The sequence below is a fragment of the Urocampus carinirostris genome, chromosome 1 (genome assembly GCF_059441175.1).
Source record: "Urocampus carinirostris isolate Australia breed hairy pipefish chromosome 1, RoL_Ucar_1.0, whole genome shotgun sequence".
Taxonomy (NCBI): Eukaryota; Metazoa; Chordata; class Actinopteri; order Syngnathiformes; family Syngnathidae; genus Urocampus; species Urocampus carinirostris.
In genome coordinates, this window is record NC_142349.1 from 29,911,301 (window position 1) to 29,938,906 (window position 27,606).

The 27,606-nt window shown below is 39.4% G+C and overlaps 4 protein-coding genes across 6 annotated transcripts; 3 read left to right on the plus strand and 1 right to left on the minus strand.

Moving 5' to 3' along the window:
• The first annotated feature begins 120 nt into the window (after positions 1–120).
• On the plus strand, positions 121–11,339 carry LOC148374248 (D-serine dehydratase). 3 transcript variants are annotated; one of them, XM_088354747.1, is made up of 10 exons: positions 121–338; positions 600–755; positions 2,931–3,060; positions 8,862–9,012; positions 9,085–9,265; positions 9,336–9,454; positions 9,526–9,652; positions 10,744–10,806; positions 10,886–10,991; positions 11,077–11,339. In XM_088354747.1, the coding sequence occupies exons 2-10, from the start codon at positions 610–612 to the stop codon at positions 11,164–11,166; spliced, it is 1,113 nt and encodes a 370-aa protein (XP_088210873.1). In that variant the 5' UTR covers positions 121–338; positions 600–609; the 3' UTR covers positions 11,167–11,339. The 3 variants fall into 3 exon arrangements, with proteins under 3 accessions (XP_088210873.1, XP_088210880.1, XP_088210888.1); XM_088354754.1 differs by having other exon boundaries at positions 121–291; XM_088354762.1 differs by lacking the exon at positions 10,744–10,806.
• Positions 11,340–12,727: 1,388 nt separating this feature from the next.
• orc2 (origin recognition complex, subunit 2) lies at positions 12,728–21,428 on the plus strand. Its single transcript, XM_088334258.1, has 15 exons — positions 12,728–13,066; positions 13,145–13,303; positions 14,156–14,239; positions 15,878–15,964; positions 16,040–16,071; positions 16,146–16,203; positions 18,225–18,538; positions 18,615–18,724; positions 18,788–18,920; positions 18,987–19,083; positions 19,159–19,305; positions 19,671–19,842; positions 19,922–19,983; positions 20,065–20,183; positions 21,115–21,428. The coding sequence occupies exons 1-15, from the start codon at positions 12,997–12,999 to the stop codon at positions 21,196–21,198; spliced, it is 1,728 nt and encodes a 575-aa protein (XP_088190384.1). The 5' UTR covers positions 12,728–12,996; the 3' UTR covers positions 21,199–21,428.
• cfap410 (cilia and flagella associated protein 410) lies at positions 20,930–24,962 on the minus strand. The gene is made up of 7 exons (XM_088334270.1): positions 24,439–24,962; positions 24,350–24,368; positions 24,230–24,276; positions 22,267–22,496; positions 22,033–22,180; positions 21,865–21,955; positions 20,930–21,805 (listed from the first exon to the last, which is right to left on the minus strand). The coding sequence occupies exons 1-7, from the start codon at positions 24,534–24,536 to the stop codon at positions 21,656–21,658; spliced, it is 783 nt and encodes a 260-aa protein (XP_088190396.1). The 5' UTR covers positions 24,537–24,962; the 3' UTR covers positions 20,930–21,655.
• On the plus strand, positions 24,733–27,448 carry rpl37a (ribosomal protein L37a). The gene is made up of 4 exons (XM_088334282.1): positions 24,733–24,890; positions 25,388–25,516; positions 25,626–25,708; positions 27,283–27,448. The coding sequence occupies exons 1-4, from the start codon at positions 24,888–24,890 to the stop codon at positions 27,344–27,346; spliced, it is 279 nt and encodes a 92-aa protein (XP_088190408.1). The 5' UTR covers positions 24,733–24,887; the 3' UTR covers positions 27,347–27,448.
• Positions 27,449–27,606: the final 158 nt, after the last annotated feature.

Here is a 27,606-nt window from a genome sequence, read left to right on the forward strand (position 1 = left end):
TCTGTCTCACTATTTGGGGATAGTGCCCTTTTAATAGGCAACGTGTTAGAAATTTTGCCCCGTTGCATTGTCCTGAATCTTGTTTATCCCCGCGTTTTTCTGATGATGGTTGACATGGTGCGCAAAGAACCCTGGGAAAACGTGAGCTGCACAAATGCACGGAACACTGCGCACTGGAACGAGGCTAAAGGTTGCATGGGTTTGCATTTTTCGAATTGAGTAACATTTGTTGCCAGTCAAACGATTGAAAGCTCCCTGTATATATTTAGAATCCAGCGTGCAAACAGATAGGTGAGTCAGTCGGGGTGAGGAACTATTGTACCTTGCAACTTTACACGGTAGGTAGAACTGATTTTTTAAGTATTTGGAACTTGTAATATAATTTGCGCGTGTGTGTATTACGTGTGTGCGTTCGCTTCTGCGTGTTTTCAATGAACAGGAAGTTTTTATGGAGTATTAGTTTCCTAAATCTAACATTCCAATCAATTCTGTTTAGGGGAAAAATCAATGCAGTACTGTACTGTGATGCGTTTTGTGTGCGTGATCCGTGCGCAGCCATGCATTCAAATGTAATGACAATGCATGTTGTGATCTTCCAGTGCTCCCAGTATGGAAGGGGAGCCCCTCTCAACCTTGTGTACGCCTGCCCTGGTGGTAGATGTGGACAAGGTGAAGAAAAATGCACAACGGATGATCAACCGCTGCGAGAACCTGGGAGTTCAGCTTCGTCCTCACATGAAGACCCACAAAACCCTGTATGAACACGCACTAGTGGCAGGTCGTGCATTTCACACCTAGGCTTTCGGTAGTGCTACATCTGTAGCAATCCAGCCCTCAATAACTATTTTATGTCTATTAAACATTTACTGCAGTTACAGCTGTGACACATATAAAAAGGCATCTATAATTGCACTATTATTTAGGAATACAACCTCGTTTAACTCACAAAAAAAATCATTTCGATTTTTGCAAAAAATCCATCCTCCTTGAATGGAGTAAACCAGCAATATCCAGTAGCAAGGGGTCTCTGTACTTTTAATTCCACATTTTGTCCCCTTGTATCTACTTCTATGTCTTGTTCTTCTACTACCATTTCTTCTTCCCTTCCCTCCTCGTTTTCTTCCTCTTCCTCTTCTTATTATTTTACCAGTTCTTCTTCTGCCTCTTCTACTGCCTCTTCTTTACAACCTCTTTATCTACTTGTTCTTCTATTTGTTTTTCTGCTTCCTTTACTTCTTTTATTTGCACTTTTTCTTGTTCTACTTTTCGTACTTGTTCTACTTCCTGTACTTGTTGTTCTTGTTCTTTTTTCTTACACTTCCACATCTGTTCTACTTGTTCTACTTGTACTTCTACTTCTTGTTCTACATATTTTACCCGTTTCAAAGTGTCTTAATTTTCCTCATGCTGAGGTTTTTTAGGTTTTCCTTGTCCTCATGTAGGTTTTAGATCAAGGGATGGTGTAATATTAGTTTGCAGTTTGCAATAATCTGTAGTCTGTGCAGCCTTTTGAGACTCCTTGTGATTAAGGACTATACAAATAAACACGACTTGACTAGAGTCCTTGAGTCTCCTTAATTTTTATTCTTCCTTGTGTTTTATAGCCCTCGTTTTCTGCGACATCTACTTGTGAAGTATTACAGACTGTCTTTTTAACTTTTTTTAGCACAATTAACCAAAGCAGTTACTTTCCTCAAATGAAACTTGAGAAATGTGTTGTGCTACGAGAAAATACATTTGGAAGCGCTTCTCCCTAGATAATGCACATTAAAATGTGAACAAGATGTACTTAAAGCTCATAAGCCATAAGTTCTTTACATGAATACATATGGCTTGGAGATAAAATTATACCTTATTATACCAAATTTCACCCATAATATTCCATTTTAGATGATTACAGAGTCAAATCTGAGGTGTGAGCAGTCTGGTCCAGTATTTAAAGAACACAGTTTTAAGTATAGTTTACAGCTAATGTGTCACACCAACAGACCCCATTTTGGCTGTAAGTCGCTAAGGAATCCTTTATATGGAAGCTCGTTAAACAATTTAGGTTCACTGTTGAGACATTTAATAATAAAACCTCACAAAAAACTGTAATCAGTCACAAACACCAGCCAATTACACGTTCCAATTTGATTGGGTGAGCGTTAGGGCTGGGCGGAGCTATGCACACAGCACACCTGTGTGTGCCCAGCGCTGTCTGCACTAAAGGTTTCCTTTTTTGCAGTATTTTGTGACATTTTTACAAAATAACTCTGCTTACACCTCATTTTGAAACAATGTTTGATGAAAAAATGAAGATCAAAAAAGACCACAACGATCTTAAGTAATTGCAGGATTGAGACAAGTTTAAAGTCATATATTTGTTGATCTGGGACACAGGCTCTGGCATTATTCTTATTTCCTAAATTTTATCAAATCATCTAACGCCACAGGGCGGCACGGCGGATGGGTGGTTTGCGCACAGCCCCACAGTGCAGATGTTCAGGATTCAAGTCCAGCTACTGCAACCTGTGGAGTTTACATGTTATCCCCATGCCTGCATGGGTTTCCTTCCACATTCCAAAAACATGCATGTCAGGTTAATTGGCCGGTTCTAATTATCCATAGTTGTGACTGAGCGAGTGAGTTGTCTGTCTCTGTGTGCCCTGCGACTGGCTGGCAACCAGTTCATGGTGTCCCCTTCCCATTGCCCGAGGATAGCTGCGATGGGCTTCAGACAATGGAATGGATCTAGCGCCACAGAGTGAAATAAAATGCACAGAAACATTGGGTTTTGTCTGGAGAGCGAGTTTGTTTTTAAACATATAGTATGGCTCTTACAAAAAAGAAAATCACAATATTTTACTATTAATGCTCTATGTGTCAAAAAGGTTCTCGACCCCTGGTATACAGCAACTGACTTGTGTGTGGTGTGTGCACCCTTCTAGTGAGTGTGCTGACATCATGACTGGTGGTTCCCGAAGATGCATTGTGGTTTCCACCCTGGCGGAGGCCTCTTTTTATGCTGATCATGGATTTGACGACATCCTCTACGCTTATTCTCTTCCTTTTGATAAGGTTCCTCCTCTGCTCTCTATTTCCAACCACTTTAAACATTCTAAGACAAATTACATGGCAGAATCGTTTTTTATTCATAAGCTACTGATAGATGGGGGGTGAAGAAAGTCCAAATTTTATATCGCTTACACTTTAGAGTTGTAGTAAAATCCTCAGGTAATTGGTTTGTGGTCTGTATTCTAATATATTAATTGATTTGCGTTGTTCTTTTTCATGAATCTCTTTAGGACTTGTATAAATCGCCTCATGTGGCACCATCAACAAAATGTGGGAGCCGATTGTTTCTCCCTTATATATTGGGACAGGATTCTCGACCTCTTCCCGTGCTTTTGAACTTGAAACCAAACTGTGTCACTCCCTTTCTCTCTTAAAGGGACGGTGTTTTTTTTATAAATATTCACAGGTCGTGAACTTTGTGTTTCTTTTACATAAGTGAATGCATACCTAGAAGTCGCAGCTGCTGTGTTTGGAATCTTGCTGCTACGGTGTGCTCATTCGGCGCTGGTTTTCATTGGCATTTAACAATACAGTACAGTGTCATATGCAGTGTTAGGAATAACGCCGTTATAAATAACGCTGTTACTTGACAGCGTAAATCTAAATAATTACCTTTTTCTGCCGTTACAACACCATTACCGTTACTGACAGTCAAAAACGCTGTGTTACCTTTGCCGCAAAATAACAACGGCGGTGTTTCCCCGCGTTTTTTTGCTCCCCTCTGATTCGTTACGTCAGGTCTTTTGGGATCATGTCACCATTTAAAATGGCGAGTAGCATAAAGCTGGATAGTGATTACAAATACATATCTACTGAAAAAGAAAAATGAAAAAGTGACTTGGTGAATGCAGCAACCGTCTTGTGTCGTTTGCGAACAAAACAGCTTTATGAGCCTTCTCTTGCAAGTGGGAGCCGACTACCCACCAACTGAGAGCCAGTTGTTTTCGAGGCACTATTTTTCTCTTATGATTGGTCAGAATGCATTTTTAATGGATTCCAGGCTGTTGCCTTTGAATTAGTTGAGTACATAAAATGTTAAAATTGTTTTGTATTTTATCTTACTTCTAGTTTGCTATATTTTTCACTTTTTAAGTCATTATTAATAATGCATAATAAATGGAAACACATGGATTAAAAAGGAAACGCAACCTGATTAACCATTTGAGACCCAGCACTTTTTAGTGACCCAAGTCAAAAAAAAACGGGTCTTTAAAAATAGTCCGAATTCCCATCTCTACAAATCTGGCCATTTGAGTTATATTTCTTTTATTAAAGTCACTTTATATTGTTTACCGATGTTTCTTATTTTATTATATTGTTTACATATTATTTTTGTTGCACTTCAAGTGTAGAATAAATTTGTTGATGGTGAGGTGCAATAAAAATGACAAGGTTCTACAACACAATTACCTGTTTGTTTTATTCAACCCTCTCGAAGACAGCTACGAAAATTTCATATTCTTTGACATACAACAACTTCTTTTTAAAGTAACGGAAATAGTTACTTTCCCTGGTTACTTTTACTATAGAGTAAATCAGCTAGCAATTCAGTTACATTTTGGAAGAAGTAGCGAGTAGCTATAACTCATTACTTTTTTAAAATAACGTGCCCAACACCAGTCATATGGCTGTCAAATATTACTCAACGTACATTCAAATCTCTCTGCTTCTCTGGATATTTGTGCATCAAGTGCGAACCTTTCATCCTCTCCAACGCATCAAAGAACGATAACTAGACTATACCACCACCTAGTGGTGAGCTCGTTCAATGTACATCCGTTTAAATGCAAAATGTTTTTAACTCTAGACCTAAGTACTTAACTTAAAATTGCTAAATAAACTGCTATAACATAACTGTGGATTATCTAAAGATAGAGAACAAGGATCATGTTTATTGTATTATAAATATTGGATATAATGTATCTTTTAACAAGTGCTCTTAGTAAGTCAAGTCATGTTTATTTGTATAGCCCTTAATCACAAAGAGTCTCAAAGGTCTGCACAGACCACAGATTATTGCAAACCACAGACTATTATTACACCATCCCCTGCTCTAAAACCTACACGAGGGCAATGAAAAACTCAACATGAGGCAAATGAAGAAACCTTGATCCGGAGCCTTCGCTCTGAAAATGCTGGTTTACTAGTGATCCCAAGAGCCAAGAAGAGAGCCGCATGTTCGAGAGCGTTCTCCGTTCGGGCCACGGTGCTGTGGAATGCTCTTCCCCCTGAGATTCGATCTGCAACCTCAGTGGAAATGTTTGAATCTAGGCTTAAAACATATAAAGAATATGAATGACCTATATTTCATGTTGACAATATCTGTGTATTATTTGTTATTGCAACATCCATTGCAGCCTGGTCATCCTGGAAGGGGCATTACCTCACGTGCGGTCATTCGAAAGAATTTGCAAATATTTAAAGTAGCGCAGGGCAATACACCTAATAATTCAATTCATTCTCTATTTTATTATCAACATTTCAAAAATTTGTTATAAAATGAAATCAGGGATAGTTATTTAATCGTTAATGTTGGTTCACACAAAGCTGGTACTTATTTCTAAAGGCTTTTCGCAGGAGGCAGAATGCAAGATTGGTTTGTTTCCAAGATATTTTTACTACAGTCACCCACTGAGTAGTTGTGAGGCACAGCTAGAATAGTGTTTGCATGTTAGGTTTGCATTAAAACTGTTTCAATTTAGCATACTATTCTGTCAGTTTTTGCACAAGATTTTGTTCTTTAATCACTCTAATTTCAGTTCAATACATGTTTGTTGGAGTGGGTTTAATCTTTTAGAATTGGACGACAAAAACATAAGTTTCTTTTTTGGGAATATTGCCCTGTCCTAATTTTGAATACGTTTCGTCATATGAGGTTATAAATAATTTCTATATGGAGTTAATTATAGATTTTAAATGTGCATCCAAACAATATACATACGGTTCACGGATCCCTTAACAACCAGGGTCGTAGGGGCCCCACTTCCTGTGGTTTGTCTTGGGCAAGTACAGCCCACTGGTGCCCATCCCTCTACAGGCTTTTTTTTGGGGTAGGGGTTTGCTCCCCCACATGAAACAGAGAGTACCGTACTGGTTTCATTGTTTACCGGTAGCAGGAGAAGCCTCCTGATCTCACTCATTTACCGCACATTCATCATCTGGTCGCCGTTGTTCGTAATTGCAATACATCATCACACTTTTCAGAGATGAGCCGGACCTCAGCATTGACGGGCAGGGACATATGACTACAGTAATCCCTCGGTTATCGCAGTTAATGGGGACCAAAACCACCCGCGAAAAGTGAAAATCCGCAAAGTGGCGACGCCCCTTCAAAAATGCTATATATATATATATTTATTTATTTATTTATTTATTTATTATTATTATTTTTTAGACCCGGTTAATGGGGACCAAAACCACCCGCGAAAAGTGAAAATCTGCGAAGTAGCGACGCCCCTTCAAAAATGCTTAAAAAAAAAAAATAATAATATATTTATTTAGGGCAGCACGGCGGAGCAGTGGTTAGCGCTTGTGCGGCACAGTTCATGTCATGGGAACCAGTCGTGGGTTCAAATCCAGCTCCAGACTTCCTGTGCGGAGTTTGTATGTTCTCCCCGTGCTTGCGTGGGTTTCCTCCGGGCACTCCGGTTTCCTCCCACATTCCAAAAACATGCATTTCAGGTGGATTGGCCGGTCCAAATTGTCCCTAGGTGTGAATGAGCGAATGAGTTGTCTGTCCCTGTGTGCCCTGCGATTGGCTGGCAACCAGTTCAGGGTGTCCCCTGCCCACTGCCCGGAGATGGCTGGGATGGGCTCCAGCCCCCCCGCGACCCTAATGAGGATAAGCGGTACGGCTGATGAGATGAGATGAGATATATTTATTTATTTATTTTTAATTATTATTGTTTTTTTAGACCCGGTTAATGGGGACCAAAAACACCCCGCCGCGTAAAGCAAAAATCTGTGAAGTAGCGACGCCCCTTCAAAAAATCTTAAAAATATATATATAATTTTAAAATGTATTTTTTTTTTTTTTTTTTAATTATTTTATAATTATTATTTTTTAGACCCGCGGAGCTCTGAACCCGCAAACGTGGAACTGCGAAGTAGCGAGGTCCCACTGTATACTAAAACTAGATCTTAAATCACAGGGAGAAAACTTTTGAGTATCATATCATGTTAACTGTCAGCATAATTATATCCACTAGTAATATCTCATCTCATTAGCCGTACCGCTTATCCTCAGTAGGGTCGCGGGGGGGCTGGAGCCCATCCCAGCAATCAGTGGGCAGGGGACACCCTGAACTGGTTGCCAGCCAATCGCAGGGCACACAGGGACAGACAACTCATTCGCTCATTCACACCTAGGGACAATTTGGACCGGCCAATTCACCTGAAATGCATGTCTTTGGAATGTGGGAGGAAACCGGAGTGCCCGGAGGAAACCCACGCAAGCACGGGGAGAACATACAAACTCCGCACAGAAAGTCTGGAGCTGGATTTGAACCCACGACAGGTTCCCATGACATGAAATGTGCCGCACAAGCGCTAACCACTGCGCCGCCGTGCTGCCCCACTAGTAATATATATATAAATACATACCAGTATATATAAAATAATTGAAATGGGTATACATTTGTTTTTTGTTAAGTTGCCTAATATATATATATATATATATATATATATATATATATATATATATATATACACTAGATAGATAGATACTTTATTTATCCCCGTCGGGAAATTCACACTTCCAGCAGTATCCTTGTGTTGAAAATAAAATAAAAGAAATAGAATGTGTCACAATCACCCGGATCGGGAACACCTGTGTTCAGGATTTGGCGCCAACAGCCAGGACAGCTGATTGGCGCACCCTGTATATTTAAATCCCCAGCTTCCGGTAACCCTTTGTTTGATTGTACTCATGCTACCTGTTGCCTTCAGCTCAGTAAGCCCGTACCTCTGACTCTTTGCCTGCTCCCTGTTCTCTTCTGATTGATCTCCGTTGCCGACCCGTTTCTGTAAATCTGCCCTGCCCGTCTGACTCCTGAACTCTTTTCCGAACACTACGATTACGCCTGTCAGCTACCGTTCCCGCCAAGCCTTCACCCGCCTGTCAAGTTCCGTCAACCAACGGATCGAAGAATCCCACCTTGTCAGTTCCTTCCTTTCAATAAAACCAAGAAACGAGCGCAAGTGATCTCAGTCTTCCTTTCGTCCTGTCTGACAGAATGTGTCATAATAGTCTGTACTAATAGTTTGCAATAGTCTTTGATCCGTGCAGCACTTTGAGACTCTTGTGATTAAGGGCTATACAAATAAACATGACTTGACTGATTTCAATACATAAATACCCAATATAACGTGTTGGTATAGAGTATTTAAATAGAGCTGCATAAAACACACGCTGTAATAAAAATAGGGTAATATGCAAATGCGGGGGGGGGTTTAATGTGGGCTTTTACTCCCCCGGGTGGAGTTAAAGAGCTTCGTGGCATGAGGAAGAAATAACAAGACTGTGACAACAGTCTGTCGCTGAAGCTGCTCTTCCGTTTGGAGATGATGCTGTGTAGTGGATGTGATGAATTGTCCATGATTGACCGCAGCTTTTTCAGTGCCCGTCTCTCAGCTATAGTTGTCAGGCTGTCCCGCTCTGTGCCCACAACGGAGCTCGCTTTCCTTACCAGTTTATTTAGACGAGAGGCATCCTTATTTTTAGTGCTGCCTCACCAACATGCCACCACTATACATATGCACGGATTAACCCTTTATGTCAGATAATGACGCACCAATCCTGCTAGGTGGAGCGTTGTGCCGTCTTGTCCGAGAGACTGGAACTCTTTCAAGTTTTACTCGACCATCACGACGCTCTGGAGCAGCTCACAAAGCGACCATTGCGAGACGGGCGACTCTGGCACGTCTGGCTGAAACTGGATTGCGGCAACGGGAGAGGTGAGGAGGCAAGAATGTTGACGGAATCCCGTCCAAGGATCGCTATGGATTGTCCCCAATCTCCCGTTGCAGCTGGTGTCCTGCACTCTGAACCTGAGGCGCTCAGACTGGCGAGGGCCATAGCGGAGACGGCAGGTATGCAGCTGACGGGGGTTTACGCTCACTGTGGAAACTCCTACAGCTGCAAAGGGGTACAAGAAATTCAGGCTGTCGCAAGGGAAACCACCAATTTCACTTTGCAGTTCATGGAAAAGTAAATCAAGTACACATTTGTGAATGAAAATGAAATCCATAATATGATGGAAACATTTTCTTTCTTACAGGTTAAAAGCCGTGGGCATTACCTGCAAATCCAGCATTGGCTCTACCCCCTCCTGTAGTCACCCGGTACAAGAGATGGCAAAGCTTAATGAGGTGCATCCAGGGAATTTTATCTTCTATGGTGAGTGCGTGCGCAGTTGATTTTGTAGCTAAATCTTGCTTGCATTTCATCATGAAGTAGTCCCCTTGCAGATGTGCAGCAGTCTCTCATCGGTTCCTGCAGTGTGGAAGATGTGGCGGTGAGGGTTTTGACGAGGGTCATAGGTCACTCTCCTCACAGGAACCAGATGCTGATTGACTGTGGATGGACTGGCCTAAGGTACCGTGGACAGTGTTTCTAAACCATTTTTGAGCCAAGGCATTCTTTTATTATTAAACAAGTCCTGAGGCACATAAAATATTGGAAAATATATATTGTATTTTTATTCATTTTTCAAACCCCTGATCCTCACTTACATGGTGGGAGTGGTGGAGCCCATCCCGGCCGGCAGTGGGCAGGGGACACCCTGATTGGCAGCCAACCACAAGGCACACTTACTGTACCAATACAGTACAAGCATTCACACTGGCATCCATTCCTATGAGACAATTTGGAATCAACATGCCAAGTATTTATTTGGAATGTGGGAAGAAACCACAGTTTCTGGGGAAAACCCATGCAGACACAGGGAGAACATGGAAACACAAAGGGCGGTTGGTAGCTAGAATCAAAATCGGAACCACCAAACTGTGAGACGGACAAACTACCCAGTCACCACTGTACCACCTATTTTATATTTACTAAATTAAATATATAAAATCTAAATGTTTTAATCCATTTTTAAATGAAAAAAAAACATATTTTAACATTTATACATTGATTGTATCTGTATTTATTACCTTTGTCATTCCCCTGATAAAATATCTGCAACTATGTGATGAACAAAGATTGAAAAGGGAAAACGGAAAAAGTATACTGTTTTTGTTTTTTTCAAAAACTTTTTGTCTTTGTCGGAAATAACAAGGCACTACCTCTTTTTTCGAGGTGGTTACGTTCCAAAAAGAACCCACGATAGGTGAAATCCTTGAAATAGTCACATTTAAAAAAAAAAAAAAATTGATACAATGCAACACTCTTAAATACGATGAAACCAAAGAAAAAAATCACAGCTCCAGGAATTTATTTATCAAATTAACAGTACTAAATGCTTTACCTACAAATGTTTTAATTATTTTAGGGGGTTCGTTTTTAATCTTGCGCCATGACACTCAAGTTGATTAAGCGTTTATCTGTCCCATACAAAACATCTGGATTGCTTTCAGGCGGTAATTTTTCCATGTAAATAAGTATGTGTTTAATTTGTTTTAGTTAAATCTATATATTTTCCTTTTTTTGTTTGTACTATTCTTTATTCAACCTCATCGCTCAAGTTTGGATGGCGCTGGCAAACTTCCAACAGGATACGCTGTGATCGAAGGGCATCCAAACCTAAAGTAATCAATGTCTCGTTTTTTTTTTTTTTATCAATCACAAACTCGTAGGTTGCTGATATGTTGTTTTTTTTTCACGCAGGCTATTTTCAATGACTCAGGAGCATGGAAGACTTGAGCCCATCTCTGGAAAGTTGGATTACAGCAAGTACCCCCTGGGCTCTCTGCTCACGCTGATTCCTTACCATGTTAGTGTTCCAGCCATGAGACTCGGTTTCACTCCTTCAATTATTTGTCAGTTATCCTCTTGTCTGATGCTTTCATTTTTTCCAGTCATGTGCAACAGCCATGATGCATCCTGTGTATCACGTGCACTCAGGGGGCATTCTTGTGGCAAAGTGGACACCAACCCGAGGATGGTGATTTGACGTAAATAACGACTCCTGCAATGGTCTATCAATAAGCAAATATTATTAGAATGTACTTGTAGTTGTCTGTAAATGTTACAATAGGTCACTTTCAATGATGGCTACCAGTATAAATTCAATAGGATTGTGTTTGTTATCTTTGATTTAAAATAAAAGGTGATACTTTAATACTGTATGTGTATGTGTGCAAACATGATTTTCCTAACCTTAGATTTGTAGGTCATGATTGAGTCTTTTTTATGTATATCAGATTTTTCCTGAACATGAGGAAAGCCTGAAATTTGTCAACTGCCATATACATGCAAAGATTCCTAGTGAGAGCTGAGAAAAAGCAAAATACTTTATCATTGGTTGGGTTGGGTTGAATCATTCAACCATTAAGGGTTGTAGGGGCACCATTTCCTGTGGTGTGTTTTGGGCAAATACAGCCTGGTGGCGGCCATCTCTCTCAGGCCAACAAATATTTCCACTTAGTCATACTTAGATACAAAATGTATCTTTCAAATTACTTAACATCTCTCAGTGTGAAACACCCAATTTGTATTCTTTTTAAAATTGACTTACTTTTTTCATCCTGTGTGGGCGACAACATGAATATCTTGAAAGTAGCGATCTGTAAAGTCAACGCCGTTGAAATATTGTTTGGATTATTTGATTTCTTTAGACATGAAAGTAAGAAAAATGTGACTGCTATGTCTATAGGAATGTTTTATTTTTTTAAATAAATCCAGGGATATGAAAATAGTGTTCTGACCAACATTCACACAGTAACTAATACTACCCTGATATTTTAAGGCGACAGAAAGAGGCAAATTGCTTATTAACTCATATTCGACAAACATAAAATGATGTGCTTAAACTAAAATAAATGTATTACTTGTGCTTCAATATTTTTTTTATTCATTTTATGTATTTATTTCGGGCAGTTACATTATATGTGAACACATGTAAAAATAACTTAAATCATTACAGAATGCCTGAAAGGGAGTGGGACGAAGGAAAACATATTAAATCCCACACCTTCTGTCATATATACAAAACTTAAAGTACATTTCCTGCCACTTGTGTTTGTATGATATTCTCAGCAGGTGCAAAACAAGTTTTATAGCTCATAGACAACAAATAGTAGTTTGTGAATGTATTGATATTATATGATATATATATATAAATATATATATATATACATGATATATTACTTTAACATACTGTTTATAGTCTGTCAAACAATGATTTGAATTATACAATGTTACTTAATAGAATAAAGTTTTTATTTGCCTGTGATTTAGAATTGTTTATCACGACTATTGTGTGGGAAAATGCCACTGTTTTGTCTTCAGATTTTTCCCGGTTTTAATGGAAACACTTAGTTGACGTGATATCTAATAAAAGTTGGAATCTCTTGTTTCAACACTATTGAATCAAAGTTACTATTGGCAAAGTTTTTATAAAGTCTAGTGATTTCCATGAGACTACGAATGCAGCACACCGAATTGCATTCTGGAAAACGTGGTTTTATTTGAACTTCAATTTCCATTGGTTAACACGCAAACTCTGACCTGTCACGTGATATAAAACTTCATTGTGGTGGCGCGGAATGTTGTCATCTCACAGTTAATATGTCCTTTCCTAAACAGTTGAACATTTGGACAAGTTTTAGTTCGTGTTGAGCTATCTATTAATTACTCTTCAGTTATTCTTGCCGACGATCTGTCTAAATTCTGGATTGTTAATGCCCATCGAGTGTCTCCGGTTGCTGGTCTGCGCGTGTAGTGTATAACGTGATCGACTTCTGGTTTCATCACCATAGAATTGTATTCCTGAAGTCATGAATGTCTTGGAAGTGAAATTCATCGGGGATGGAGATGTCCTGGAGCACATCGTGGACAAGCAGGAGGGTGTGTGTGACCTTATGATATGCACGTATTTATTTAGTCGGATTCTGGTCGTTGATAATTATCTGTTGACTTTAAAAGAGGTGCAAAGCAGTTCTGGTGCAGTTCAGAAGATGGTCTCTTTTAAGACCCCGAAAGGTCGGCGACGAAAAGGTGATTCAGAAGTGAAGGAAACTTCCGAAAACGGCTTCCCTGATGAGAAAAGTTATGTTCAAGCTCTTTGCGAAGATATTGCAGAAGGTAAGGACAAATGGCGCTTTATCACCAAAACGTAGAACTGTGAAGGGTAATGTGTCCATCAATCTATCTCTAACAACTATTAAATCTATATATCCCTTAGGCTCAGGCTATGACAACGTTGGATTTGTCACCTTCACATGCATGTCATTTAAAGTCGTACTATAACACACATGAAATTTTATTGACAATTCAAATAAATGACAAGCAGGTTCATCAACGAAGCAAAGAAAACACAATTCCAATGTTTTCAAATTCAGGGTATCGCTGGTTTGTCAAAGTTCATGAGTCCACTGTCAAGATCAAAGGAATACTGTTATCCAATTCCTATCACAACCTTACTGCAGAGCTCTATGATAAATCAGATCTTTGCTAGATTCTTGGCCTGGGGTAGCTCACCAACCGTCCGAGTAATGGAGCAAAGTAATGGAAAAAAAACCTGGCCAAAACTCATCAAGTTCGGGTTGTTTGTCCTTTGTGAATCACACAGTCACAAGGGGGGTCAAACAGACCAAAAAAGGAGTGTTGTCTGCTAACAATTTCCATCATAATCACACACTCTGTTGTCTATGCTGGCATGCGTGTTCCGTCCGTAATGAGCAATGACGAAAGACTGGCTACTGGCACTCGCTATAATATCTTTTATTTATTCCTAACTCACTTTTAAAAGGGGTAACGCATGTCTGCAATAAGTTGGGAGACAGGTACCATGTATGTTTGTGCATACAGAAATTATGGAAATGACAAAGCCCGTGTTGTCAAGATTAAGTTTGAAGCCGTGACTTGATTGACTAGAAATAATTGATTTATTTATATCATATTTTTAATTTGTCTTTTTGTCTTTCCCTTTTCAAGATGACAAAGGCCTGTCTAGGGTTGCAGGCTCATCCATTTTCACTTTTCAGAAAATCAGGCGAGGCCACAGCATGGCACAGACTGGTGAGTCAGTTACTCCTCGATCAGTTTTACTTTTGAAAGTAACATATGAAGTCTTGTTTGCAAGTATTATATTGAGTTCTTGCTTTAAATCGTTGAAGAAATGCACGTACTTGCACGTGCAACGTAGGAAGCTTGACAAAGACTTCAAAGATGATTCAAGCCAGGAGATGGCGGCAGCAAGTAAAAAGGTTTCAAATTCTCTAGAGAAACATAAAAAAAGTTCGATAGTGTCCAAGTCTAAGTCTGGATTAAAATCCTATTGAGATGCTATGGTGTGACCTTCAATGAGCAATATGGTAGATTTTAAACTATTTTGCAAAGGAGAATGGGCAAAAATTCCTCCACAACATTGTGAAAGACTCATTCCCAATTATAATTTTTATATCTGCTATTGCTGTCAATGGTGGCATAGCAGCAGTACTGCAAGTCCCACTGTAAATTGGCTGAGAATTTTTATTTTCCTTTTACAAGTATTTTGCCCCCCCCCCTGGCGGCCTAGAGTGGTACTGAAAGGCGTTTCAGCTTTAAAGCCCTGCCCCACCCAAAAGAGTGGGGAAGGTAGTGCATACCTGTGGATGACGTTTGGTTTGCAAGGGTGGCCGGACCGTGCTGGCATCAAGGAGTACTAACCCCGATCCGGCCGCAGCAAGCCTGGGCAAAGGGTGGACAGTGGCGGCTGTGAGCAAGAATGGGAGGCGTTTCTGGAGACGGAGCGCATACCTGTCAACCTGTACGTTTTTGCCGTACAAAGTACGTTTGCTATGCATTTGAAGACGTATACGACGTACAAGAAAATCTGTACGGAAAACGCAAATTTGTCAATGATGGGTACCATCCGGTATACACCGACTATCACGAAACGGCAAATCGATCAAGTCTAACGAGTTCGCCGCGGAAGCCTAGATCTCTGTATAGTTTTTTTTCGTTGCAAACGAAGCGAACGGTTTGACGCTACTTTGCGCATGCGTCTGCCGCCTGGGAATTTCCCATCATGCATCAAGAAAAAAATATGGTGTAAGATTATTTTGTAAAGAAAAATACGACAGTTTGTACGGGCATAGAGCTGTGAAGGTTGACAGGTTTGGGAGCGATCCGGTCGCCAAGGCAACTGGCGAGCCGCCGCTGTCGGGGCAACCAAACTGAGCGCATATGCCCCCTGTGGAATGCCGCTGAACGTGGCACTCGACCGCGCGACTTCGGAACCGCACCCCGCTATAGAGTTCACTGGGTAATTACTTTTTTACTTAGGGCCAGATAGGTTTTGATATTTGTGCCTTAATAAATGGAATTAACATGGAATTAAAAAGTAGGAAAAGACATTTTGTGCTTCCTTGGTTTGTCTCTGTATGATATTAAAGTTGGTTTGGTGATCTGAAACCTTTGTGAGTGATAAATATGCAAAAACACCAAAATCAGGAAGGGAGTAAATACAGCAGCACAAATTTCAATACATCAACTAATTATTGTTACTCCTTTCTTTCCGAGCAGTTTCGTGTAGGCAATCCATTTCCATAAATTTAAAACACCAAATATATATCCAGCTCTCCATTTTCTGAACCACTCATCCACGCTAGGTTCACAGGCCAAATCTAAATATTATTTAAAAGTTTCTGTATGTGTTTTTTTTTTTTCACTTAGCAAATGAGTTGGCACAAACTCCCGGGAAAAGTGTGAGCTTCGACACAACCAACGTGGAGCCCTCCACTCCCACCCGGGCAACTTGCAGTAAGTCCGGCATCTCCTCATCATAGTTATCATCATTTTGTATCTATATTCAGCACGATTCATCTCCCTCTGCAGGCCGGAAAGGTGAAAACCAAACCCCGCAGAGGGTGAGTTTTTCACTGTTCCTTCCCTCCTATTCTTCATAAATGGAACCGTTGTATTAGTGGCTCTTTTTTGACAGCGGAAAAGGGTGCAGTTTGTCTCCACAACACCTCACAGGCTGAGAAAGAGAATATCAAGTAAGTGCTGAATGTGGCTGAATTAATGTTTTGTAAGCGGGATTTCAGTACTACTGTAGGTCCCAGCCAATTGTTCCTTTTACAATAGCTTTCTTAAGATTTACATAAAAAGGCCCTTTAATTAACATGTATTTTAGAATTAAAGGGACAGTGTGTATTATCTGAACAATGGATGTTGAACAGAAAACAAGTGCTAAAAAGCACAAGGAAGAACACAAACTATGGAGACACAGAGGCTAGGTTCACACTGCGGAACCTAATGCTCAAATCAAATTTTGAGGTGAGATTGTTCACATTTCCAAACAAATTACACGTGGCTCTAGTGCCGCATGTGGCTCTTGGCAAATCAGAATGCGGCTCTTTGCCTCATCATATTTTCTATATACTGTGGCTCTTTGCCTTGTTTAATGATTAGCTTTTTTCCCCTCTTAAAACACACTTGAATTAATAACAAATAGTAAATAATATTTTGAAATTAATTTGGCAGATTTGTTTTTATGCTACTCCGGACACCTAACTGACTGCCAATCATCTGCGTAGGTTACGTCTAATGCCGGGAAATTAAGTAAACATTTCATGAGCGTGCAGACTGTTACCCTCATGGTCAAAATGGCAAAGCAAAACTGGAATAGTGTTATCTGTTATGTTTTGTGTGTTATGGGATGTAATATGTTTTTAATTGTGTGTGTTTGTGTCTGTCTGTCATGGCAGGTCAGTACTTGGTGTGGCTCTTTGACTCTCACAGTTAAAAATTTCGGCTCTTTGTGTCAAACGTGTTCGCCACCCCTGCACTAGAGGATACTATCGCTTTAAGAATGAATTGAGAGACTTGTTGTGAATCCAGTTTGATTCAATCTGATGTTGGCAGTGAGTGACAATATAAACAAGTGTTCATCTTCCATGAATGTGCGAATTCATGTCACTCTGTTTTCGTCCGCCATGGTGGTTGATCTGCCGCCTTACTATGACATGCAGGTCGCATGAATGCGTTTTGAACGTTCACACAAGTTGCATTTCAAAAGATGTATCTATTGGACACAGGGCCACATATGAAAGTAGCCTGAGTCAGGTGAAAAATAAAATCAGATATGTTCTGTTCAGACAGACTTTAACAGATCGAATAGAGGTCGCGTTCGTGCAAAAAAAATCCGATTTCCCTACAGTGTACCTAATGACCAAAACGCAACATTTGAAGATTTTTCAGTTTTTTGTTTTTTTTTGCCCAGCCTTTTTGAGGTTTTGGGGGAGTCGTGGAAGCAAGCTGGCAGACAATTGAGTCTACTCCCTAATACATAATACATAGGTCACGCTATGTAAAATAATTCAGATTTATATTGTTTTTTTACCTCTATGTGGAGTATAATGATACACACCGTCCCTTTTAAAACACAAACCTAAAATCAGAAGAGAAACATAACCACTTTTAGATAATTTTGTTATAAAAAGTTGATTTCTGCCTATGATGTGACACCGTGGATGACTGGCCTGTATTTACTATTTGAAACAATGAAATTGAGTTTATTTATTCATCTAAAATTTAGATTGTGAGTTGGGCCATAAATATTTGACCATACAGTAGTTTATGATGGTTACTTTCCAGTGATTGTAGCCAACAACACTATTTTTTAATTTTGTGTTAAAATTTTAAATATTCAAAAACTGCTTGACGTCATAAATGTCAAAAAAAATATATGATGACATTTTCAATTTAACCATTTTCCCCCCTTGGAATCTGGACTCTTTTAAAATTATATATATATATATATATATATATATATATATATATATATATATAAACAAACAGTTTTAGTGTGTTCCTTGCTGTGCTCATATTTTATCCTTAACAATGAAAGCATTTTTGAACGATTCCTATTTATTTAAAAGTGCTGAGAAAACTCTCATGTATTCAATTAAAGGATGAACCCAACTTTTAGCATTCAATCAGTGAAGTGGATCCCCGGAATACAAGTGTGTTTTTTAAGCTTTGCTTTGCATTCACGTCACCATGATGGCCCGTTTAGCCCCCAGCCTCCGATCCGACAGCGACAGTGAGCTTTCACCCTCTGATTCTGGGGAGGATGAGGACGAAGATGAAGTCCTGGCAAATGAGGAGCTAAAAGTCAAGGAAGACGGTAGCAGGAACAAGACCCCAAGAACACCTCGTCTAGAATTATCAGCATCGCTCTACAAAACCCCAGCCAAGAAAGGCAAAAGCACCCCTGAACCCATCAACCAGACCAGCATGGTCGAGGAATATTTTGAAGCCCACGGCAGCTCAAAGGTCTTAACGTCTGATCGAACGCTTGAACGTTTACATACGCCTAAATTAGACAGGGTAGGTTCGTCAAAAAGTTATTAATACATTTACTTAAATTTGCTGTCTAAATATAGTGTCTCTGCTTGCCTTACAGGAGACCCTTAACCAGCTTTTAGAAGGAAATCCCTCCTGCTATTTTCAAGACATCCAGCACCTCCACAACAAACACAAAATGCACTTCAGCAAATGGATGCTGCAGTTACAGTAAATAAGTGTCTATTTTATTGTTGCATTTTGAACAAAAAAATTATCAGTTTTCATTTATAGGTTGGGATTTAGTGTGCTTCTCTACGGTTTGGGCAGCAAAAAAGATATACTGGAGGAATTTCGTTCTACACATTTGTCTCAGGAGATGCACCTTGTGATAAATGGCTTCTTTCCTTCCATCACATTAAAATCCGTAAGGTTACAGAGAAAATTCAAATAAACAAATGAATTATGTTGACGTTTGACATTCTGATTGCAGATCCTGAATAGTATTACTAATGAGGTCCTTGACCACCAGGGGACTTTCCGAACACCATCTGACCAAATCCAGTACATCTCCAAAATCCTTGATGACAGTGAGTATAGTCTAAAATCAATTATTAAAGTGTTTGCAAAATACGTTGGAGTTTTTAAAGAAATCCTTGACACAGGACCAGATCTTCAAATCTATGTTTTGATTAATAATATTGATGGACCAATGTTGCGGGGAGAAAAGACCCAGGGTGCCCTAGGACAGCTGGCCGCCCTTCCCAAAATTCACATGGTGGCAACTATCGACCACATCAACGCTCCTCTTGGTTAGTTTTGGTCCATTCTGTTTTGTTTTTTTTAACTCTTCAGTATCAAAATATATATATTTTGGGGAATTTATGTTGCTGCGAAATGTTAATGTGCTACTTTTCTTTGCACTATTTTCTATTGCACTATTATTACAACTTTGGCCAGTCTCCAAGCACTGGATTGTAGCTATTTTTGCTTATTTATCCCGATATTCTTTTGTCTTTTAAGTCTTTATTTTGCGTTGACCTTGGAGTGCCATGTTTCATCTCGCTGCTAACAATGTTCACTATTTATCAATGACAATAAAGGCAGTTTACTTCAATGCCGGTGAATGTGAAAATGTTCTTTCCTGTTGACCAAAATTGTGTATATATTTTCTCAGTGTGGGACCAGTTTAAGCAGAGTCAGTTTAACTGGTTGTGGTGGGAGTGTGTGACGTTCAAGCACTACACAGAAGAGACATCGTATGAAAACTCGCTGCTGGTGCAGCAAACGGGTGCTCTGGCTCTGTCTTCTCTGACACACGTTCTCCGCAGCTTGACACCCAACGCACGGTACCTTTTGAAAAATAAATGTATTTTTTTCTAAAATGATTGGCGTGTTAGAAGGTTTTAGATGTTTCATTTCTTGCAGAGGAATTTTCAAATTATTGGTGAAATTTCAACTGGAAAACAAAGACAATCCTTCCTACACAGGTACACACACATTCTAATATTTTCAATGTTTTTTGGGGGGGAGCGGGGATTAATTCTTGTGTTGTTTTTTTTTCGATGTAGGACTGTCATTCCAAGATTTTTATCAGCGTTGTCGTGAGTCATTTTTGGTTAACTCTGATCTCACTCTGAGGACTCAACTGACAGAATTTAGAGACCACAAACTGATACGAACACGCAAGGTTTGTTTTGGCAACCCTCAAATGCAACATGTGCTCCATGTAAAGGGCCTTGGTGTTACACTATGTCCTTCCCTAGTTATTTTATTTTACATTTCTATTGATAAAAGTCCCGCTTATCCAGTCCGACTTGATTTGTCTATATATTTCGTGCTATTTTTTTCTGTACACCATGTCACGTACATATAGTGTGTACTGTATTTCAATCTTTTCCATTTTTATTTGCTTGTTTTTGGGACCTATCATTGGTCGCTCACACTACCAAATTATTTATTTTGTTACTAATCTTCTCGTTATTTACTCTACCACGGTCTCTGCCTTCTGTATTTAGGCAATGCTGTAATAATGTTCTATGTTGAGGTTGAATTGAGACAATAAGTGATTATTGAACAACACAAAAAAGTTGTAAGTAATTGGCTGATAATTTCGCCTTTTTTAAGACTTGTAATGGTAGTAGGAGAAAAATTATATTTAAAACAAATACTTTATTTTTTACCACATACGTCTATACCAAATGGTATACTTTTCATTGTAAAGGATAATTTTCTGAGCTTAACAAAACTCAAAATTACTCAAATCAACAGCTATAGCAAAAAAGTATGCTACTTTGAAGGATTTATTTTGTTTAAATCGGAGAAATAGATTAAAATATAGTGAATAAAAAGTGATGCAACGATGTTTTTTGTTTTTTTTTTGATAGGGTAAGTGTTCATTTTGGACGGAATAACAAAAAATAAAAACATAAAAAATAATATTATGACATCTGACTTTATTTCTGTTTAAAAATACATTCTACAGCATTCATTAACATGTTTACAAAAAGTAGTGCGGACTCAAATTGTTTGCGGGTGGCCCCTTATCAGTGATTACAAATTTGTTTTTATCTGTTGGGATAAAGCAATACCAAAGCAATGCTATCTGTTCAATTTTCCAGGGTGCAGATGGTGTGGAGTACCTAATTGTTGCTGTGAATGCAACCACACTCCTCGACTACTTGGAAAATGAGGAGGTCGCCTAAGATTTCTACTCAACAGACTGGTCAACAGAGTTAACAAAAAAAAAAAAGGTTTCGGCTCAGAATTGTTAGCTTGACTAGCAGTAGATGCAATTGAATCAAATTACTCATCACTGGTCAAATTGCCTCTCTGTATGTCACATCTTACTCACGTTTTCATTCATTGCTTTGGTGCATGTATGCTGTGTGCTAGCTAAAGCAGAATAAATAATAAAAATAATTTGCTATACATCTTTTATTAGAAAAGTATTTTTTGTTCTTGTAAGGCAGGCATTCGAGATATGACAAATGAAGCCATCATTTGGTTAATAGAGCACTGAGTGACAATATTTGAAGGTGTAAACGCATGCAGTAGTGCAAAGGGGGATGTTGGTCAGGGCTGTTATCAACCTGATTCAAGCCATGACCAAAACGGTGATGCTAAATGACTCTGTGCATGCCATGGTTACAATGTTGGATTTCATGTCATCAATTGCTCCGGATCTCCTAGCGTTTCCAAAGAGTCCGGTGTGGAAGTCCTTAGTCGGTTCTGCGTTTCCATTTGCACAATGCGGAGCTCCTCTTGATCCAAGTCCCTCAAAAGGAGCAGCACCGCATCAAGAGTGTGTGTCTGCAATTATATCTTTCCATTAATACTACTGACACTTGTTTAAAGCTCTTGTTAGTTACCTTTTTCATAGATGATCTGGTTGATTGAGATTGTAGGGATGGTAACTTTTCCTTGGTCACGGGCTTCATCCTTAACTCTTCTATGCCGGTACTGTAGGCAAGAATCAAAACAGTTTTTTTTCTGATTTCATTTTGTTTTGAGTGTGATATGGCACAAATATAACTTACTTGGTGTCCTCTGTATCATTACTGATAATGCCTTTATATTTTCCCCCATCTTTAAGTCCATTGATGGAAAGCCGCTGAGGTGTGCTAGGCTGTTCAAGAATCGCCTTGCCTTCCAAGTGTGCTAACCTGATCTCATCCTCTGTCACCACTGTACATGCGTACAGGATTGACTTACACATGCGCAAAATGAAATTATGTGCAAGATGACGGATTCAACTACAAACATGTATTGACCTTGGTTGTCCAGCTTCTGTAGCCTAGGTAAGCAGCGCAGGACTGTCAGTCGATATTGACTTGAATTCTTCCCGCAACAAGGGTTGTCAGCCAACCACAATATTCGGAGACGTGTCATGGGACGCAAATAACAAAGCTCAGAGAGTGAAGCAATCATGTTCCTTCTCAGGTAGAGCTCACAGAGCGACAAGCATCCAGCCAACGGTGCAAGAGATGAGATGCTGTTCACACTGGACAAAGAATCACAGAACTCGAAACCAATGTACAACTCCTAGCAAAAATGATGGAATCACCAGTCTTGGGCAAGCCCTCACTCAGGCATGTTATTCTGTAGAAAAAAACTCAGATCACAAACATGAAACAATCGTAATGTCATTCCAAATATATTGGCATTTGTGAAACCCTAAAAGAAATTAAGGAAAACATTGAATTGGTCAGTAAATGTTACTTTTTTAGAGCAAATGCAGGAAAATAAATATGGAATCACTCAATTCTGAGGAAAAAATAATTGGAATCAGTGCATTTTGAGTAGAAAATAAGGACACACCCAGTCATTTCACTTTCCTTAATTAGGCAACTGGCTTATATAAGTCTGCTCATTAGTCAACAGTTTAAAACTACCGTTATCACACTTTTGAGGGCTCCTGGACTAAGTGAATTGGCAAGAATCACGGCTACAACAAGAGAGATGTCTCTTGAGACCAAAGACAGGATCGCCAAACTTCTTGAAGAAGGTAACTCCTCGTTTGGTTGCCAAAGATGTGGGCTGTTGACAGTTGGCCGTATCGAAGATTTGGACCAAGTACAAACAGCTAGCAAAGTTGTTAAAGGCAAGCGTACTGGTAGGCCAAGGAAGGGATGTAGGTGTCAAGACAAACAACTAAAGGCCATATGTCTTGAAAACAGAATGCACAAGAAGACAAATGAAGAGGAAATGAGAAGTTGGAGTCAATGTATGTGACAGAACTATGCAAAATCACTTAAGGGAAATAGGATTTTCATATAGGAAAGCTAAAAGGAAACCATTGTTGACGCCTAAACACAATACAACAAGACTGCAATGGGCTAAGGAGAGGCAATCATGGACTGTGGACGACTGGATGAAGGTTATCTTCAGTGATGAGTCATGAATCTGCATCGGACAAGGTGATGATGCTGGAACTCTTGTTTTGTGTCGTTCCGGTAAGATTTGCAGAGGACTGCCCAAAGAAAACATCAAAATTCCCGGTCCTTAATGATATGGGGCTGCATGTCAGGCAAAGGCACGGGGGGGATGGCTGTGGTCAAATCTGCAATAAATGCAGACATTGACATTTTGGACAGCTTTCTTATTCCTTCAATTGAAAAAAAATTGGGTAATGATGAACTCATTTTCCAAGATGACAATACATCATGCCACAGAGCAAAAACTGCAAAAGCATTCCTTGGAGAAAGACTCATCCAGTCAATGTCATGGCCTCCAAATAGACCAGATCTCAACCAAATTGAAAACCTGTGGTGAAAGTTGGAAAAAAATGTCCACAGCAAGGCTCCACACTGAAAAGATAATCTGGCAACTGCCATCAAAGAGAGTTGGCACCAGATTGATGAAAAATACTGTTTGTCACTCAAGTCCGTGCCTCAGAGACTGCAAGCGGTCATAAAAGGCAACGGTGGTGCAACTAGTGATATGTTTTGATTGTTATTTCCATATTCCCTGCACTTGCTCTATAAAAGAAACATTTACAAACTATTAAAAAAATATATATATTTACTTTACTGTTTCTTAATGCCAATATGTTGCACTTTGCAATGACCTTACGATTGTTTCATGTTTGTTATCAGAGTTTTTTTTATTATTACAGAATTAATAGTTTAAGTGAGGGCTTGCCCAAAACTGGTTATTCCATACATTTTGCTAGGGGTTGTAATTTGGAGAGGACCTTTGTGGGTGTGTTGTGTCTGTAAGATTGGCGTAATTTACCTAAGTGACAGCACTTCAATGTTTGGCATTTCAGATAATATAGAAACCTGATTGAAACAGACATAACGTATTTGAATACAATTTGTGAAGCACAATGTCAAATGAGAAGATTTAACTCACGTCAGACAGTTCGCATCCCCTGAAGAATAAAGGCTCATTTTAGTGGATAAATACTTATGCGGCTTGTTCAGTAGTCAAACGTCACTCACCAGCAGTTTAGTCTCCTTACGGTTTCCAGGTCAGAGGCCTTTGCCTCGGCGAGAACCTTCTTGCGCGTTAGCTTCATCACAGACACATTTAGCCGCATGTATCATTGATGAAGAGCACAAGCAATCGGCGCAATGTCTTAAAACAAGAAAACTAACGTTTTGTCCCCAGGAAGGATGCTAACCTCTCGATTCCAAAGTGCGCATGCGTATGTAAAGCAAGTGGCCTTGGTTACCGAATAACATGTTTGAAGTATAAATTAATATTAAAAAATTGTTAAAAATTAACTCAAATAAAATGCAACTTTGTAAGCCTGTACTGAATAACAGTTGAAAACGTTCCTATGTCATTTACAAGACTCCTATTCCCACAATGCAACATAATGAGGCTTAGTAAATCACGCATGCGCTCTACGTACTTCCTCTTTTGAATCTTCGCCTCAACTGAAACGATGGTGAGCAGAAGATTTTCTTACCAAATCCAAAGAAATCCGAAGTTTCTCGCAGTCAAAATTACCCATCAACACTTCTCAATACTCCTGCTTACCTAAACTATACCATGCTTTCTTAAATCCTGTCACTTAAGATCACTGTTAGTGATTAAATAATATTGTGTGCTCTGAAATACAAATGGCTGCTCCCTCGCATAACTTATACGGTACCCGGCTTCATTGCTGAAGCAACTCCATGATTAGGTTTTTAAAATTTGCTGTTTTTGAGCTGTCCCAGTATAATGTGTATGCATCCTGAAATCATTTCGAGGGATATGGCCAGGGTAGATAGATATATCTTGAACATATTTGTTGCGTTGCATGAAACGCCGTGGTGTCATTAAATGGGTCGCGAATGTGTCTAATGGGACCGTTTTCGATTTGATGATTTAAGGATGATAATAAGGCTGTCTGATTGCAAGTTTCGTTTTATTAAAAATATGTTGTATGATCCTCCACAGGCCAAGCGCACCAAAAAGGTGGGAATTGTCGGTAAATATGGCACACGTTATGGGGCATCGCTGAGGAAGATGGTGAAGAAAATTGAAATCTCCCAGCACTCTAAATACACCTGCTCGTTCTGTGGAAAGGTAGGTTAAACATCAAGCTGAAAATGATGAATTGTGCCATTGCCAATTTGATCATTCTTCGTATGGTCTGCTCTTCATGTGTTTTGTTCTCTACTTTTATTTCATGAAGACCAAGATGAAGAGGAGGGCCGTAGGGATCTGGCACTGCAAATCCTGCCTGAAGACTGTGGCTGGAGGAGCTTGGACATACAAGTAAGTTACTTGATTTCAAATCTCTCAGTACTCTTTTTATGGCTATTGTTGTCACTTTAGTATGCTTATGTTCTAATCATGTCTGCTTCGTGTCCCACCAAAATCGTCATGTCTTGTCTTAATTAACTGAGGTTGCCTTCCCAAACACACAATGTGAAAGTGAGATTACAAAAAGGTTTATGCTGACCTGATTCATTTCAAATAATTAAAGGTATTTATTGCACATGTTTTTGTCAATCATGTGTGGCTTTGTGTTGAGACATTTTGAAGTATAACCGTACAGTGGTACCTTTTTTAATAGGAGCCTCTCTAAACAAGAAATTCAATATGTGTTATATTTAACCATTTTTTAAAAAACAAAATCCAGCTCATGGTGCTGTCTGAGGCGCTACCACTAGGCACCACTTATTGCTCGGGACTGCTCAACGCCTCCAGTTTTTTTTGTTTTGTTTTTCCAGTGTATGCTGTGCACCTCGTGTCGTTAGGCACCGGATTCCACGCCTTTGGTTATACCTGAAGAGTACTTGTGTGCTCTTTTTGTAATATGTCTGCGTAAGAGAATAATGCAAATTAAATTGAAGCAAAAAATAATAAACAAACACGAGCATGTTGTTTGTGATTGACCAGGCCAAGGAGTACAAGTGGGAAGCGATGAGCACCAATCACAAAGCCGTGTAGAACTTGTGCTGCAATACGTTCCTTGAGAGGTTATATTCTTAATGCAAAATCATACACTGGGGAGGACTACGAACGCAGAGCTGGTTTCAACAAAGGAGATTGGAAAGGTGCTGGCTAAGTGCGAAGAAGTTACTTTTGATGAGGAATAAACATCGAGATGTGGTTACTAGTAGGACGACAGCTCATAATTGACACATGCGTTACACATTTCTGTAACATTTGAACGTGAGGCAGATACAAATCTCTTTTCCAAAGACCTGTTGAAAGTGATGGTGTGGTGATACCATCTAAAAGGGCGAAAGTGATGAATGAAAACCGAAAAAGGCAAAAAAAAAAAGGTTTGCTCATTTAAAGTCATCATAATTTTTGCTTTGAGTTTACAATAAGTGCTTTTGTGTTCAAAACTCGTGCGTGCTCAAGGCCTCTATCCGCAAAAATTTGCTCATCACGCGGGCTACAAGCACGATCATGGATCGACTTAAACTGAGAAGTACCACACTATACAGGTCATCCTACTGATAATTTCCCAGTCTTCTATCCGTTGCTGCAGTGCAATCCGCTGTTGACGGTATTTAGCAGTAGATTGCTGTGCGGACTGGCCCCCAAAATGGTCAGCTGCTATACGTTGCATTTAAAGAAATTAGCCTTTGCTGGCTGTGGTCGTAAGTATCGTTATAAAATCAGATGTTACCTGCACTTTAAATTATCGTTGAAAAATCAGAACTGTCTTGTTATTGATTGTAAATGAAGTGATTATTTTTATTCAACACAACCACTGTTGGTCATATCCGTAAATTATTCTAAAAGTGTCTGATATGGTAACACCCCCAAACACTTGGATATATTTATGGAAGATTAAGTCTTTTTCTGTTTTCTTTTTTTTTTTTTTTTTCTAGCACAACATCAGCTGTCACTGTCAAGTCTGCAATCAGGAGGCTTAGGGAGTTGAAGGACCAGTAAACAAGTTACAACGTTCACTGAAATATTTGGGACTATGTTTTGATTAATGAACCAAAGTGGACCTGGCCTCAACATCCAACAATAAAGATGTCTGGAGTGGAATTATTTGTCTATGACTTTTCGTTCCCTCACTGTCAATTGTGTCAAAGAAGAATTCTCTGCCTTACATCAATGGAATAAAGATATAACATTTGGATCTTGACCACCTAGAAAAAATGTTCTACACAAACCAAAGTTAACAGCTTCCCTGAGCTGGTGTT

Bases quoted from the DNA above. Each gene is read 5' to 3' on its own strand.
- rpl37a (XM_088334282.1), top strand. The intron at 25,517-25,625 runs GTAGGTTAAACA...TATTTCATGAAG, and splicing joins CCTGCTCGTTCTGTGGAAAG to ACCAAGATGAAGAGGAGGGC. The intron at 25,709-27,282 runs GTAAGTTACTTG...TTTTTTTTCTAG, and splicing joins GGAGGAGCTTGGACATACAA to CACAACATCAGCTGTCACTG.
- LOC148374248 (XM_088354747.1), top strand. From the start codon at position 610: ATGGAAGGGGAGCCCCTCTCAACCTTGTGTACGCCTGCCCTGGTGGTA. The intron at 9,013-9,084 runs GTGAGGAGGCAA...CTCCCGTTGCAG, and splicing joins GGATTGCGGCAACGGGAGAG to CTGGTGTCCTGCACTCTGAA. The intron at 9,653-10,743 runs GTACCGTGGACA...TCATCGCTCAAG, and splicing joins TGTGGATGGACTGGCCTAAG to TTTGGATGGCGCTGGCAAAC.
- cfap410 (XM_088334270.1), bottom strand. From the start codon at position 24,536: ATGCGGCTAAATGTGTCTGTGATGAAGCTAACGCGCAAGAAGGTTCTC. The intron at 22,497-24,229 runs GTAAATTACGCC...TTCTTTGTCCAG, and splicing joins ATTGAAGTGCTGTCACTTAG to TGTGAACAGCATCTCATCTC. The intron at 21,806-21,864 runs GTAACTAACAAG...ATATAATTGCAG, and splicing joins CCAGATCATCTATGAAAAAG to ACACACACTCTTGATGCGGT.
- orc2 (XM_088334258.1), top strand. From the start codon at position 12,997: ATGAATGTCTTGGAAGTGAAATTCATCGGGGATGGAGATGTCCTGGAG. The intron at 14,240-15,877 runs GTGAGTCAGTTA...TTTTTCACTTAG, and splicing joins CCACAGCATGGCACAGACTG to CAAATGAGTTGGCACAAACT. The intron at 19,843-19,921 runs GTACCTTTTGAA...CATTTCTTGCAG, and splicing joins AGCTTGACACCCAACGCACG to AGGAATTTTCAAATTATTGG.